Source organism: Archocentrus centrarchus, chromosome 11 (assembly GCF_007364275.1).
Source record: "Archocentrus centrarchus isolate MPI-CPG fArcCen1 chromosome 11, fArcCen1, whole genome shotgun sequence".
In the NCBI taxonomy this organism is placed as follows: Eukaryota; Metazoa; Chordata; class Actinopteri; order Cichliformes; family Cichlidae; genus Archocentrus; species Archocentrus centrarchus.
The window spans coordinates 5,325,474-5,339,709 of NC_044356.1; the positions used below are offsets into that span (position 1 = coordinate 5,325,474).

The 14,236-nt window shown below is 43.0% G+C and overlaps 1 protein-coding gene across 3 annotated transcripts in view; it reads left to right on the forward strand.

Moving 5' to 3' along the window:
* The window catches only part of LOC115788356 (voltage-dependent calcium channel gamma-4 subunit-like), a 14,605-nt gene extending 2,558 nt beyond the window's left edge, over positions 1–12,047 (forward strand). The window contains exons 1-5 of one of the 3 annotated variants that reach the window (XM_030741341.1): positions 2,558–2,783; positions 6,993–7,076; positions 10,571–10,711; positions 11,179–11,769; positions 11,803–12,047. In XM_030741341.1, coding sequence (XP_030597201.1) covers positions 2,558–2,783; positions 6,993–7,076; positions 10,571–10,711; positions 11,179–11,769; positions 11,803–12,047 — 1,287 coding nt within the window. Of the gene's footprint in view, positions 1–2,531; positions 2,784–6,992; positions 7,077–10,570; positions 10,712–11,178 lie in introns of those variants that run through there. The other 2 variants (XM_030741339.1, XM_030741340.1) reach the window with 2 other exon arrangements.
* The last annotated feature ends 2,189 nt before the right edge of the window (positions 12,048–14,236 follow it).

A 14,236-nucleotide genomic window follows, 5' to 3' on the forward strand; every position in this document is an offset into this window, starting at 1 on the left:
GAATAAATGAAATCTGTCTTTTTGCACATTAATCTACAAGTTTCCAAATTTTTAGGAAACATAAAAAAAGACCATTTTGAACTTTAGCCTAGTTTTTGCATGCTGCTTCACAAGTTACTAAATAATAATAATAACTATTAATTATATTGTTTAAGAGTGAACAAAGTTTTATTGATTGTTCACAATTTTTTGTCTGTTTATTCTTGTTATTTGTGCCAAAGAAACATAGAGGTCCTCCTTATACACATGGCTGTTTAAAGTCTTGTAGCTCTGCATTACTCCGTCTTTGAGCAATAAAGTGAATATCACAGTGTTTCAGCCTCATGCCAGTGCATCAGTACTGAATATGCTTTCTTTAAGTAAAATGAAAATAAGAGGCTGTGATTGTGGAGAGTGGGATCATTTCAGGTGTATGTTTGAACTATTCCTTTCCACAGTTATTTTAAAGCTATGAGAACTTAAAAATCACTTTTAGGGTCAAAGATGAATGTAATGCAAATACAAACTGAATACATCGCTGTTGCATCGAGTCAATTAAACTGAACTGAAAATACAGAAAATCAGACAATTTTGTGTCTGCTGGATCACGTCTCCACCCAGTGCAGTGATGAGATTTACCTTATGCATATTCCAGCGGGCAGGTCACTGTCAGGGTCAAAGTACCAATGATCTGTTATTTTTGGGACTTGTGTTGCCATAGAAACACCCTGCAGGACAGCTGAATTAGCAGACTAGTTTGAAAGCCCTCAGTGGGATCCCTGCTCTCTACCGATCGATTGTTTGCATTAACCTCCCGTTTTCGATGAATAGAAGTCGTAGCTGAAGGTTTGCAGAGCGCCGAAGGAGTTTTTATGCCGGCATTTTCCCTCTATTTCAGTTGAAATGGTTCCGATCTGACAGAGGAGTCCTACAGAGGCAGGAGCTGCTCCCATACGCTTTCATTTGTTTCCTGAAGCACAACAGATGTGTTGTATCTCAATTTTCCTCTTGTCATGCCTCTCGCTGTCCACCTCTCAGCTCAGATTTATGTCTCCCCTCTCCACTAGTCGACTCCCCCTCTCCTCAGCCTCTCCTGTTGTCGCATTTTTAAAAGATGTGCACAAAGACTTCCTTCTTGTTCTTCTTCTGCGTGTGCCCTTTTGTTCTGCACATATTTTCCTGTGCTGATCTCATTAACCTAAAAAGACACTTTCTTTCCTCAGGCTACCTCCAAACCTTGTTTATATTAATACTTTTTATTGTGATTCTCTCTGGAAGTCCTGGTTTGTAGAAAAAAGGTCAGAATTTAAATATGACTAGCTGCCGAGATCCCCCACAGATGTGTGAAATAAAGCTTTGTCAAAGCTTATTTTCATTTCTTACCCCGCATATTTGGGTCCATTTTACCTTTCTGTTCAGTTTGGGAACAATATTTGTACTTTTGTGTTTGCGTTGATTCAGTGAGGTTGGCATTTTGTTCTTACTGCATGCTGCCAACATTCTTCTTACCGCTCCAGGCTGTGTGTGTGCTGTTTTCTGATTAGAAACTGCTCCAGTGTGCTCGCACAGAAAGAGTAAACCCCTTCAGCAGCTCCACCAGTCATGTACGGTGGTCCATAAGGGACAGGATTTCTATTGATACATAAATATATCTGGCAGTTCGCTGCATAAATTGTGATCAGTGTCTATATGCCTTTTTTTCAGCTTCTCATGTTTTCATGAGAAATTTGAGACTGGATTGCACTGAGTGTTTTAGGGATTATTTTGTAAAACTTTATGTTTTCTTTGGCAAACTTTGAATATACTGTTAGCCAGTTTAGAATAAAGGCCAATTACTGTTAACAGCTTAAGCCCTTGCAGCATAAAAGTTATGCAGTATTAAAGTCAGCAGTTTGACTGTTGTTTACATCACCTACAGTAACATGAGAGATGGGATTAAACAGAGAATTGTATAAAAGTGCATATAAAAACTGAATGTCACCAGCGTGACACCACCCATTGTTTTGGACTGCATTTTGACTGAACTTGAGCATTTTAGCTGCGGTCATGTTGCTTTCAGAGCCATATTTGGAGAGGAGGGTGCATGCTAAGTTATCCGGAGCCCTAGTAACCTTATTAGAAAACTGCATCCAGAAACTGGAGGCGCACAACTCAGAGATCCACTTATCTGCTGATTCCCAAATCTGAACCACAAACGTTAGAAAGTCTGTACTGCACAGTACTGTATTATTTAATAATTCCAATAAAAATGCTCCAAAAGGTACCAACAGCACAAAGGGAAAGGTCCAGCTCAGTAACCATTCACAGTGGTGATGCCTGGCAAACACCAATCAACTGTATATGCCTGGCAGTCATAGAGGCAATGCCTTTACCAATTATCATCCTTTATTTCAGGACTGCTGGGTAATTTATCCTACAAGTGAGACATTTAACAGCCAAAACCCTGCTCATGGCCACATCAGTATCCTAACTATGGCATATTTTAGCATTATGTTCAGTGGTCAGCCCTATCTTCTGCAGACAGATGATTTTATTTTCTGTGTTCTTGTCAGATATTAGTTTCCTTCCCCGCCCAGCCATGGTGTGGTGTGAGCGAGGGATCCAGGTGCTGCTGACCACCATGGGAGCGTTTGCAGCTTTTGCACTAATGACCGTGGCTATTGGTACTGACTACTGGCTGTACGCCCGGGCCTTCATCTGCAACAGCACAGCCAACTCATCACAGGAGGACTCCAACAACAAGGACAAGAAAGACCCTGGGGCGCTCACTCACTCTGGCCTCTGGAGGATCTGCTGCCTGGAAGGTGCAGTTGGTTGTGTGTGCATGTGTTTGAGGCCATGCAATGCTGTCAGTTACTGCAGGATGAACTTTGATGTGTTTTCTCATGTTTGTCACCAGAGGGTCTTCGTGAGGTCAGTGTGCTCATGAGACATAAACAGGTGTCTTACTCACAAACACAGTCATATGCACACAAAGTATAATTCCCTATACTGCCAAAAGTATTCACTCACTCACTGAATCCAGGTGTTCCAGTCACTTCCACAGGTGTATAAACCAGCACCTCCTCATGCAGACTGCTTCTACAAACATCAGTGAAAGAATGGGTCGCTCTCAGGGGCTCAGTGAACTCCAGCTTGGTACCGTGATAGGATGATACCTGTGCAACAAGTCCAGTCACTGCTAAATATTCCACAGTCAGATGTTAGTGTGATTATAACAAAGTGGAAGAGATTGGGAATGACAGCAACTCAGCCATGAAGTGGTAGGCCACGTAAAATCACAGAGTGGGGTCAGAGGATGCTGAGGGTCATAGTGCACAGAGGTCACCAACTTTCTGCAGAGTCAAGATCAGCGTGTAAGGAGCTTCATGAATGGGTTTCCATGGCAGCTGCATCCAAGCCTTACATCACCAAGCTCAATGCAGAGCGTTGCTGCAGTGGTGTAAAGCACGCCACCACTGGACTCTAGAGCAGTGGAGACGTGTTCTCTGGAGGGATGAATCACACTTCTCCATCTGACCATCTGATGGAGGAGTCTGGGTTTGGTGGTTCCAAGTGTAAAGTTTGGTGGAGGGGGGGTTATGGTGTGGGGGTGTTCAGGAGTTGGGCTCGGCCCCTTAGTTCCAGTCAAAGGAACTCTTCATGCTTCAGCATACCAAGACATTTGGGACAGTTTGATGCTCCAACTCTGTGGGACAGTTTGGGGATGGCCCCTTCCTGTTCCAACATGACTGCACACCAGTGCACAGAGCAGCTCCATAAAGACATGGATGAGCCAGTTTGGTGTGGAAGAACTTGACTGGCCTGCACAGAGTCCTGACCTCAGTCCAATAGAACACCTTTGGGATGGATTAGAGCGGAGACTGTGAGCCAGGCCTTCTCTCCAACATCAGTGTCTGACCTCACAGATGTGCTTCTGGAAGAATGGACAGAAATTCCCATAAACACTCCTAAACCTGTGGAAAGACTTCCCAGAAGAGTTGAAGCTGTTATAGCTGCAAAGGGTGGGCCCACATCATATTAAAGCCTCTGGATTAAGAATGGATGTTACTCAGGTTCATGTGTGAGTGAATACTGTTGGCAGTATGGTGGATGTTGCTCTTCATTTGTCTGTTTAATTAATCAGAATTTTTAAATTTTCATGAATCCAGCTACTATATAAGAAGAAAATGTGACTGGTAAGGTGTAAATATGATGGTGGCTTAACTTTTCCAGCCTGTTTGGGATGATTTGTTGTCTCCCTGAAACTATAATACTTTTTTTTTTTCACTGTAATTGCTGTTCGGTTTCTCAGAAATAACATATTGCTTGAATGCTACATTTTGGTATTGCACCACTGTCAAAACAAGTTGTGCAGGTTGTATAGGACGTGTTATTTAAGCTACTTCAGCCACAGTTGCTGTGCACCTCCACCCAGCTCCTCCTTTTATGTTCTGTCTGACTTGATCAATATATCTGTTTTACTGATGCTGCTCTGCTCTGTTCTGAACGAGGATCTTGCTGCTGCTCTCACTGCTTTCAGCTTTTCATGCAGGCTCATGGAAGTGCAGAGAGGTCCCAGAACAGAGCCATGCTGCCAAATATAAAAGACTACTGATGGAAATAACAGTCTGCTTTTGACTAAGGTGGTAACCTTTAGGTAGACTGGAAACTTTGAGATGAAACATTTTGTTTCTGTTTAGTCAAAGGAAATGAAGCACATTGGTTAAGCTTCAGGGAAGACTGTCCAAGCTGACTCTTATAGTGGACAGTAAGGCTGTCAGTGCCTTAAAATAATTATACATTTTGACATTCAGGAATCTGGATTTGTACTGCAGTTCAATTACAGCATGAGAATGGAGTGGATGAATAGTAGAAGCTTTTAGTTTATGCTATAAATTACTCATAAATGTAACCATAGACCATGGTGCACTTTGATGTCGCCTATTCATGATACACAACACCAATATTGTAAATATCAGCATTAAGTAATATGCACTTATTGCTATACCCACAATAGATAATGGTACTTTACATTTAAACGTAATAATAAAGAAATGAACTGAGTCTTGGTGTATTTCACACAGGCTGAGACTCGTGATTTTCCTGCTACATATCACATACCTTCAAAATCAATCTAATTGTAAAATCAAGTCAGTGAACATCTTTATTTTTAGGTTCAAGTGTAACGTTCCAAAGCAGCAGACTACAATTACGAGCCGCAGCCCTCTCAGAACACCTTTATTGGAGGCGCTCACACCTGACATGGACGTTTAACAGCTGTTTCAGCTGTTCTGTCTTGTCAGGTGTGTCAAAGCACCCACTTTTGTTGTTGCTTGGCTTTGAAGATAGCAAGCACATTGCTACCAGTGTATTGACAGCTGGGTTTATTTGAGGATTTTTCTTCTCTTTGTAACCCAGTTCCTGAAACTTTGCAGATTCATATTTTAATACGGTCTGTCCTGAAAAGATTTAATTTTGTTTCCAGCTTATTTTACTTTTGTTTGTTTCTTTTTGTGTCTGAAGTGATGTTTTCACTACATTTTTTCCCCAGAAGAACAGGTATTGCTCTTATTTTGTCCATTGGATGGACAAATAGCTGTCAGATTAAACATTGCTGTGCTCATTAAATACTTTGTAGACCAGGAAGGCTGCTGTCCTGCTGTCTTTAGTAGCAGCAGAGAAAGATTTTTAGTGTTTTGGTCTGGCACAGAGTTAACACAGAGGCCCTGGAACGATGTGCAGTCCCGGGAAGAGGAGAAAAATGTATACATTTGTGTTTTCGGGAAAATTACAACTTATGATGCTTGATTTTTTTTTTGTTAATGTGGTTGGAGCCACACAATAAATCATATAAATGTAAATATTTCCCCATCATTCCAGCCTAGATTAATTTATCTTACTAGCACAAATCACTTCTGGTCTGGGATGGGTGGTGTGTTAAAATTATCCAACCAGCCAATGTGAGTCCAAAAACCAGCAACTGCAGCACAAAGCGTTTTGGTATTATTTTGGCTTTAAGTACGCAAACCCCCTCCAAGCCAAAGGAAGTCAGTGAAGCAATCAGATGAAGATCTCCCAACCTCTAAATAAACAAATATGTGGAGATTGGATATTCAATTCAATTCGTCAGTTTTAATTATGTACCACCAAATCACAACAAACAGTCGCCTCAAGGTGCTTTATATTATAGGTAAAAACCCTAAAATAATTACAGAGAAAACAACAGTTAGAAGACCCCCTATGAGCAGCACTTGGTGACAGTGGGAAGGAAAACAGGAAGAAACCTCCAGCAGAACCAGGCTCAGGGAGGGGCAGTCACCTGCTGAGGGGGGAGGGACAGGACAAAAGACACACTGTTTACTTACATATGATGCTCACCTCTGTTTTGGAGCCTGTTCTTTTGTCTGCACCCTGCTGATCACAATCACGACACAAAAATCACTGCCCAAATGGAAACAACAAGAGAAGGACTCGTCAGTGATAGCTAGTATATGTGTCCAGTATCCAGCCCTAATGCTACTGATTTGGAGTTTCAGTAATGTAGACAAATGAGAAAAATCACAAAAGAAAATAAGAAATGTCATCCTAAAAATGACCCCAGATCTGATTTGATTGTCCAAGAGTAGAACAGTCTGATAAAACCAGTAGTTTGACTGTCAGCAGTCTTTCTGTGGCTGCCACACACTAACCATGCTGTAGGTCTGTTTTTTGGTTTTTATCTTTCACTGTTGTAGCTTTTGTTTTTGCTGTGTCATCAGGTCATTGGTCTTAATATATGTTACCTTACATTCGTCTCCTCAGCTCCATTCATTTTCCTCCGTATGTTCTCTTTTTGTTTCATCTCTTCCTCTGTCATTTTTAAATCTTCTTCTTTCTTGTTCCCATGTCTGTCTTTACCTTCGTCTCCTCACTCCCTGATTTTTACCCTCTTTTTTACTGTTTTAGTGGATTCTGTCTTTTACTGATCTTTATCTTTTCCCAGTGATTTCTGCTGTTTTCTTTGACCTTTCTCATCTTCTCCTTTTCTTCAGGCTTGAAGAGGGGTGTCTGTTCCCAGATCAATCATTTCCCAGATGACGCAGACTATGACCAAGATGCTGCAGAGTATCTGCTGCGTGAGTGACACACACACACACACACACACACACACACACACACACACACACACACACACACACACACACACACAAACACACAGAGACACACACACACACACACACAAACACACACACACACACACACACACAGACACACACACACACACACACACACACACACAGAGACACACACACACACACACACACACACACACACAAACACACAGAGACACACACACACACACACACACACACACACACACACACACACACGCACACACATACCGTTAGAAATGCACACAAACATGTAGAAAGACATTAGATAACCATACACTGGCAAACAGAACAGCACACACTACAGTCTCCATCACATGCAGATAGAAAGGACAGAAGGGGATGGTGGGCGGATATCAATGCACGGATGTCAGATTCAAGCAAAGCGTGCCTGAAGGTGTGTGTAAGTGTCTGTACAGAGTGTGCATGTGTGTATAAATGCCCAGGTGCATGGGGTTGGGAGTCTGGGGGTGTACAGAAAGCTGCTGTTTTTTGTTGTTGTTTTTTCACAGAGGAATTGAAAGAAGAGCATTCACTAATGGATTATTTTCAGGTCAGGATTCTGGTTTCACATGCTGATAGCAGATTCTGCTTCTTACAGCCCTGAACCTTTTTGGTTTACAAAGTCTACATTCTAGCTATATACATTATGTAAAGACATCTATTTCTGTGACAGAGGCTGCGGTGCTATCTTAAAATCTCAGGTCTGCTTTGCTGTGTGATACCGAATGGACCGGAGAGCTTTTAGCCTCTGCAGACACCACCAGTCCTGATTGGTTTTAATAACTGAAACTATTTTGAATTTAGACTGAAAGACCATCCTGGGAGACACTATCCAGTTTTTTTAGCAACACCCACAGTTCATGAGAAAGGCTGGAGAAGCTTAACAGCACATCATGAGCTCCAAGAACACCTTTTTGGAGATGCAGATATTTTTTTGTGCATGTGAATTTTTACAGTTAATATCAATTAATAATAATAAAGGTACACACACTTTTTTAGTTACACCTTGCAGATACTGGGCAGGACCCCTTTGCCTTCAGAACAGTTGCTGTAGATTTATCGGCTGCACATCCATGATGTGAATCTGCTGTTCCACCACATCCCAAAGGTGCTCCACGAGGCTGAGATCTGTGACTGTGGAGGCCGTCTGAGTGCAGCAAACTCATTGTCATGTTCAAGAAACGGGTTTATGATGATTTGAGCTTTGTGACATGTCGTGTTATCCTGCTGGAAGCACCCCCTCAGATGACGGGCACAGTGCGGTCATAAAGGGATGGGCAACAATCTCAGGTAGATTGTGGTAGTTTAAATGATGCTCGGCTGGTAGTGAGGGGCCCAAAGTGTGGCAAGAAAATAGCACCCACACCATTAACCCACCAGCAGCCTGAACAGTTGGTACAAGGCAGGATTGATCAGCACCTGAAAAACCAAGATTCAAAGTCACTTACATCATCTTTCTCATTCTGATGCTCGGTCTACATGCTGAAATATGAGTGACAGATTAGATATTAGTGTTAATAGATACCTAATGAAGTGACCGGTGAGTTTAATGTCATTTACCCAGCAAACACAGCTGAGCAGGTGAAACTGTGGCCCCGGCCAAAAAAGAGGTCATACCATGCTGATGAGGCAGATGGTGAGATTTTGACATTGTTTCCACATAAAATCATAGTCCACACAGATCCTCTCTTACAAATATTGGACATATTGCAATGAAAAATCAACATTATTATTGCTGTTTTATCAGGTGCCGCCTGTTGTTCTGTACACAGTATCTTTTACCCAATGTGCTGAGAGATGGTCCTGTTTGAAAGACCCGTGCCTGCAGTTGGAAGTTCGAGAGTCAACAGTGTAACTAGTTGTAGTTGTAGTAACTAGTTTGTTTCACTTTTTTCTCACTGGCTCTTTTCATTTTTACTGCTTTTTTTTTTAACTTTTATCTGCCGATTTGTCACAGACGGCTGTGTGGCAGGCAGAGGAGGACCCAAATGGATGACTCAGAACACCGGGAATGAACTTGAACTGAGATTTTTATTCACGGGAAAATAAACTAAATATACTCAGGGCTGGAAATACATAGACTGGAAAACTAGGAGGAAAACTCAGACACAGAGCACACAGCGTGAAGGGGAGCCGCCGCCGAGGACACGACAAATAACTGAGGAGGACACTGACAATATATACACACATGAGGTAACCAGGGGAGTGGAAACAGCGGGGGAAAACAGGCAAACTGAATCAACTGATGAGACAAGGGAAGCAAAACTGAAAACAGAGGAAAACAGGAACTAACACCAAACAGACGGAGACAACACAGGGAGACGGACACACGAAGGGAAATTAATCACAGGCTCAGAAGGAACGAACCACTGGGGACGGAACAAACACACAGAGGGACACAGAGATGGAAACATGACAGGAAACACAGGGACTCAGGAAATATAATGAACAGAACTGAAGCACAACCAAAACCCAGGAATATAAATATAAAGAAGCAAACCAGGAACTATAATACAAAGACGTTCCCAAACCCGGGGTCCTAGACCCGGGCACCTTGACAGGATCAGGAATAGGCACAAAAACCCGTCTCAGTTAGGTTCATGAGCGTGTGATTCAAAAATCCCCCTTCACTGCAAGAGTCAGTAGCAGAATCAGCTGTTTGGCATTGGCAGGGTCCAAAAATTTTCCTGATGAGGTGAACGTCCCCCACACGTGTAAAAACGTGACAGAAGCCTCTGAGTGAATGTTTATCGCAGCATTTATCTTTTACCTTCAGACCAAAAAGCTAACACGTCTTGAAAAGTCACCTTGAAAATGTGAAAGCTCTGCTTTTCCACATTTTCCTGCCTGAGACGGAGCTTTTCATCCTCAATAACGTCTTCTCTGCTATCACTGCTGTTTATAGGCACGAGGCATCTGCAGAAGGATCTACTGAAATACTTACATAACTCAACCTCTTGCAGCAGAAGTGGAGATCCTGTACGCCCGCCGAGGAGCCGTGCCTGTTTGTGACAAGGAGCTGTTCATTTAGTGTCATTTTATAGTGTGTAATACACCATATTTCCCATATTACCTTTCAGTATCTCACAAAACACAATCTCTTAAACTGGACGAGAAAAATGATCTTTTTTTCCATTTTAAGAAGATTTGTTATTTAACTCTTTTTATTAGGACATGATGTGCCATAAAAAATATTATGTAGGAAACATAAAAAGGCATCTGCTGTTCCACAGCCGGCTTGTAGTGTCAGCTGTACCAAGCCTTGGTAACACTTTTTTTTCCTAGAAGTGTCACAAGGCTGTTAACTTTGCACCTTCAAATGGTGTTGAACCTCAAGGAAAAATGTATCAGTGAAGCACTATTACAAAAGTACAGAATTAGTCATATATCAGAGGCAAGCACACAGATTGTAAACAACAACATTGCAGCCACAACGATGATGCTGTCTTCTGCAGGTGTGGTGAGAGCCTCCAGCATCTTCCCCATCCTCAGTGCCATCTTGCTTCTTCTGGGTGGAGTGTGTGTTGCTTCCAGCGGATTCTATAAAAGCAAAAGGAACATTATTCTCGGTGGAGGGATTCTCTTTGTAGCTGCAGGTAAGACTGCAGCTCTCCTGTGCTTTGGGCCCATGCATCTATGTTTCCAGTCAGTTTCTGTTTCAGGGTATGCTGGCTACATTTTTTATTAAAGCTAAAATGGGCTGTTTACCCCCGGCTCACGTTGTAACCCCTACCCCCTAAAATCTCTTATTCTCAACTAAAATGAATTTTGAAATGGTTCGATGCTTATTTTTATTATGTTCATGCAGCATGAGCACAACACAGCATTTATAGCCTAAGATAATCTGCAGTGTGTCTCCCAAGATTTAAACATCTATCAGTCAAATTGTTCTAATAAAACCTCTTTATGTATGATATGCAGATGTACTTTCACACTGTGCTTGGCTCCTCTCTGTATAATTGAAAGGAAGCACTTTCAGTATTCCTGCCTGCAAAACAACTTAATGAAGCAGCAGGTTAATTTGTCTCGGAGGAGCACTTACACGTCTCGTGTCTTTCTTTAGGCCTCAGCAACATCATTGGAGTGATCGTGTACATCTCAGCAGCACTGAGCGACATCTCCCCCAAGAAGGATGAGGACAAGAAGTGGCATTATTCTTACGGCTGGTCATTCTACTTTGGCGGTCTGTCCTTCATCCTGGCCGAGATGGTTGGCGTCCTCGCTGTCAATATCTACATCGAGAAGAACAAGGAGCTGCGCTGCCGCTCTCGCACAGACCTCTTCAAGAGCACGACGCACGCCATGCTGCGGCTGCCCAGCTATCGCTTCAGGCGGCGCTCTCGCTCCAGCTCGCGCTCCACCGACCCACCACGCTCGCAGGAGACCTCCCCCGTTGGAGCTTCTAAGACCTTCAGCTTGCCACCATCTGCACCGCCATTCTCTGTGGCCACTCTGCCCAACCCCCACCACACCAGCAGCAGTGGGAGCGGAGGAGGTGGTGACATCTCCATGTACACCCTGTCAAGGGACTCCAAGCTAGGCAGCCTTGGAGGAGGTGCCCCACCTCTCTATGGCACAGTGGACCGCGCCACACTCTACCAGCTCCATAACTACTTCCCAAAAGATTCCAGCGGCAGTGGCAGCGGTGGTGGTGGTGGAGGAGGAGGAGGAGGAGGAGGAGGAGCAGTGATAAGTAGCGGCACGCTCCCTTCCCATTCTAAGTCCAACTTGGCAGCAGCGGCAGCTGTAGCCCAGAATGCAGCACCACTGAATACCTCCACATCAGCTGCTGCAACAACCCAGCCAGCCCCAATATCTACAGCCACCATGGAGAGGGACAGGGGCAACGTGGGAACCCTGGACCGACTGACAGCCAAAAGGGACAGGGATAGCAACTCGGATACACTCAACAGGAAAACTACACCAGTTTAAGCTCAGAGAGAGGGTGAAGAAGAAAAACAGAGATGGAATTTAGAGAGGAAGAGTAGGGCCATAAATGTGTGGGTGGCATTTCAACAATAAGGTGTCTGTCCTTGAGCCTGCGATATCTAGCTGCCATAAATATTACTAATGTTATAAACAGTCATCAAACATCTGACGCTAAGTTCACGATAGCCGCCTTAAAAATGGTCGTGGCGTTGAAACCTTTTTTTGTTAGTTGTACAGCAGGAGGGCAGGAATTTTTTTTTAAATGTTTAATTTCTGAAGTAGTCTGTTTGACAAATTAATAGACATACACAACTCCCAGCTGTGCAATAAAAACAGCCTCCCGGTGCAGCAGTTATCCACCTTGCTGGGGAGGCAGGGGGGCTCTTTAGTGGTTCATTTTCCTTATCTCAGTTTATTTGGTTTCTGCAAGGACATCTTTTTAATCTGAAGTAAAACAGTAAATGAAGCTGTGAAGATAATCAGACCTGCTCACTAACTGCTCATCTTAGATTCATGTTGAATCTACATTTCACAAAGTCCTTCTAAACTTTACAACACTTTGTAACATAATAGTTCAATTATAAAGTGGCCAGATGGCATAAATCATTTTTCTCTGTTCCCTTTCTGTCTTAAAAGGACGGGGGTGTCGCAGATGGGGACAGTCTGCCAAGTAACAAGCTGCTCAGTGACAAGTTGACTGCCAAATGAAGGTCAACAGTAGCTCCTTAACCTCTGGACCCAGGAGAGTGACCTCAGCCATATCTAACAGAGACCAGAGGAGGCTGCCACACTGTGAGCCTATTTATTTCCACTGATTTACAGTGACAGATGGGCATTCACCACAGTTCTAGGAAAGGAACAGCCATGGGCTTAAAGCTTTAGTCTTAACACCTCCATCACTCCACTGACAGTCCTCACAGTTAGCCGCTGCAACACGATGACCGTCTCAGACAGTAACTTATTCTGACCTCCAGTTTCTGGAGTTTCTGTTCAGACAGAAAGATTTTTTGAGATCATCACGTTTCCCACATGCAGGTTTACTCGTGTGGGCCTCCTGAGTGCAAACAAAATGCTGGGACGCTCTGTAAAACACAGAATGCAAGAATTTGCAAATCTCATGAACCATATTGTTTTCACAATAGAACATAGAAACATATCAAATGTTTAAACTGAGAAAATGTCCCATTATAAGAAACCTTTTTGAATTCGATGGAAGCAGCACGCCTCAGAAAAAGCTCTGCATCGTTCCCCTCATCTGGGAACTGAGGAGACGGGTCGCCGGACTTTTTGGGAGAAGAATGTCGTCCTGTTCTTATCTAACACAGGATTCTAGCTGCTCCACACTCCTGGGTCTTCTTTATCGTGATGTCCTGATGCATCGCATGTTTTCAGTCATCTGGACAGCACACGGACTCTTCCATGCTGTTATGATAGGTGCAGCATTGCCTTGCTCAAATACGCATCCCTCATCTGGATGGGAGCCTATGTTGCTCTACCATGTATACCTTTAGCATTGATGGGGCCTTTCCAGATGTGCAAGCTTCCAATTCCATCAGCACTAATGTACCCCCCACACCAGGCAGAGTATTGATCTGATCAATTGATCTGATCTCTCTCCTCTTTAGTCTGGAGGACGACGTCCATGTTTTTCAGTTTGAAACGTTAAAGCTTTCAGCTGCGTGTGTGGATGGCAGGATAAACTGAGCTCACAGTGTTCCTGAGCACATGCACTGATTTCCGTGACAGAATCAAATTGTGAATGAAATATGCTTTTATGGGATTTGCAAATCATTATATTCTGTTTATACTTGCATTTTACACAATGTCTCAGCATTTTTGGAATTGGGTTTGTGCATTAACAAGAGCCAAAGTATATTTGGCTCATCGTTTTCTGATAATATGTCATATTTATTTTTTCATTGTCCATTTTACTATTTTGAAAGGTCACCTGCACCCCACCACCACCACCACCACCACCATGTTTCTCACTCAGCTGCCTCTGCAGCTCAGTGTTAGCTAAAGTGTCTTGGATGGCACCTTCTGACATTTGGAACAAGTGGGGAATGCTGGAGAGACACCATAATATAATGCACTTTAGTTTATTTGTCAGAACATAATTGGCAGTTAATAAGGGAACAGCCAAAAATACCTTTGCTTCTTAAAATATCTTCACATGGCCACAATGATGAGGT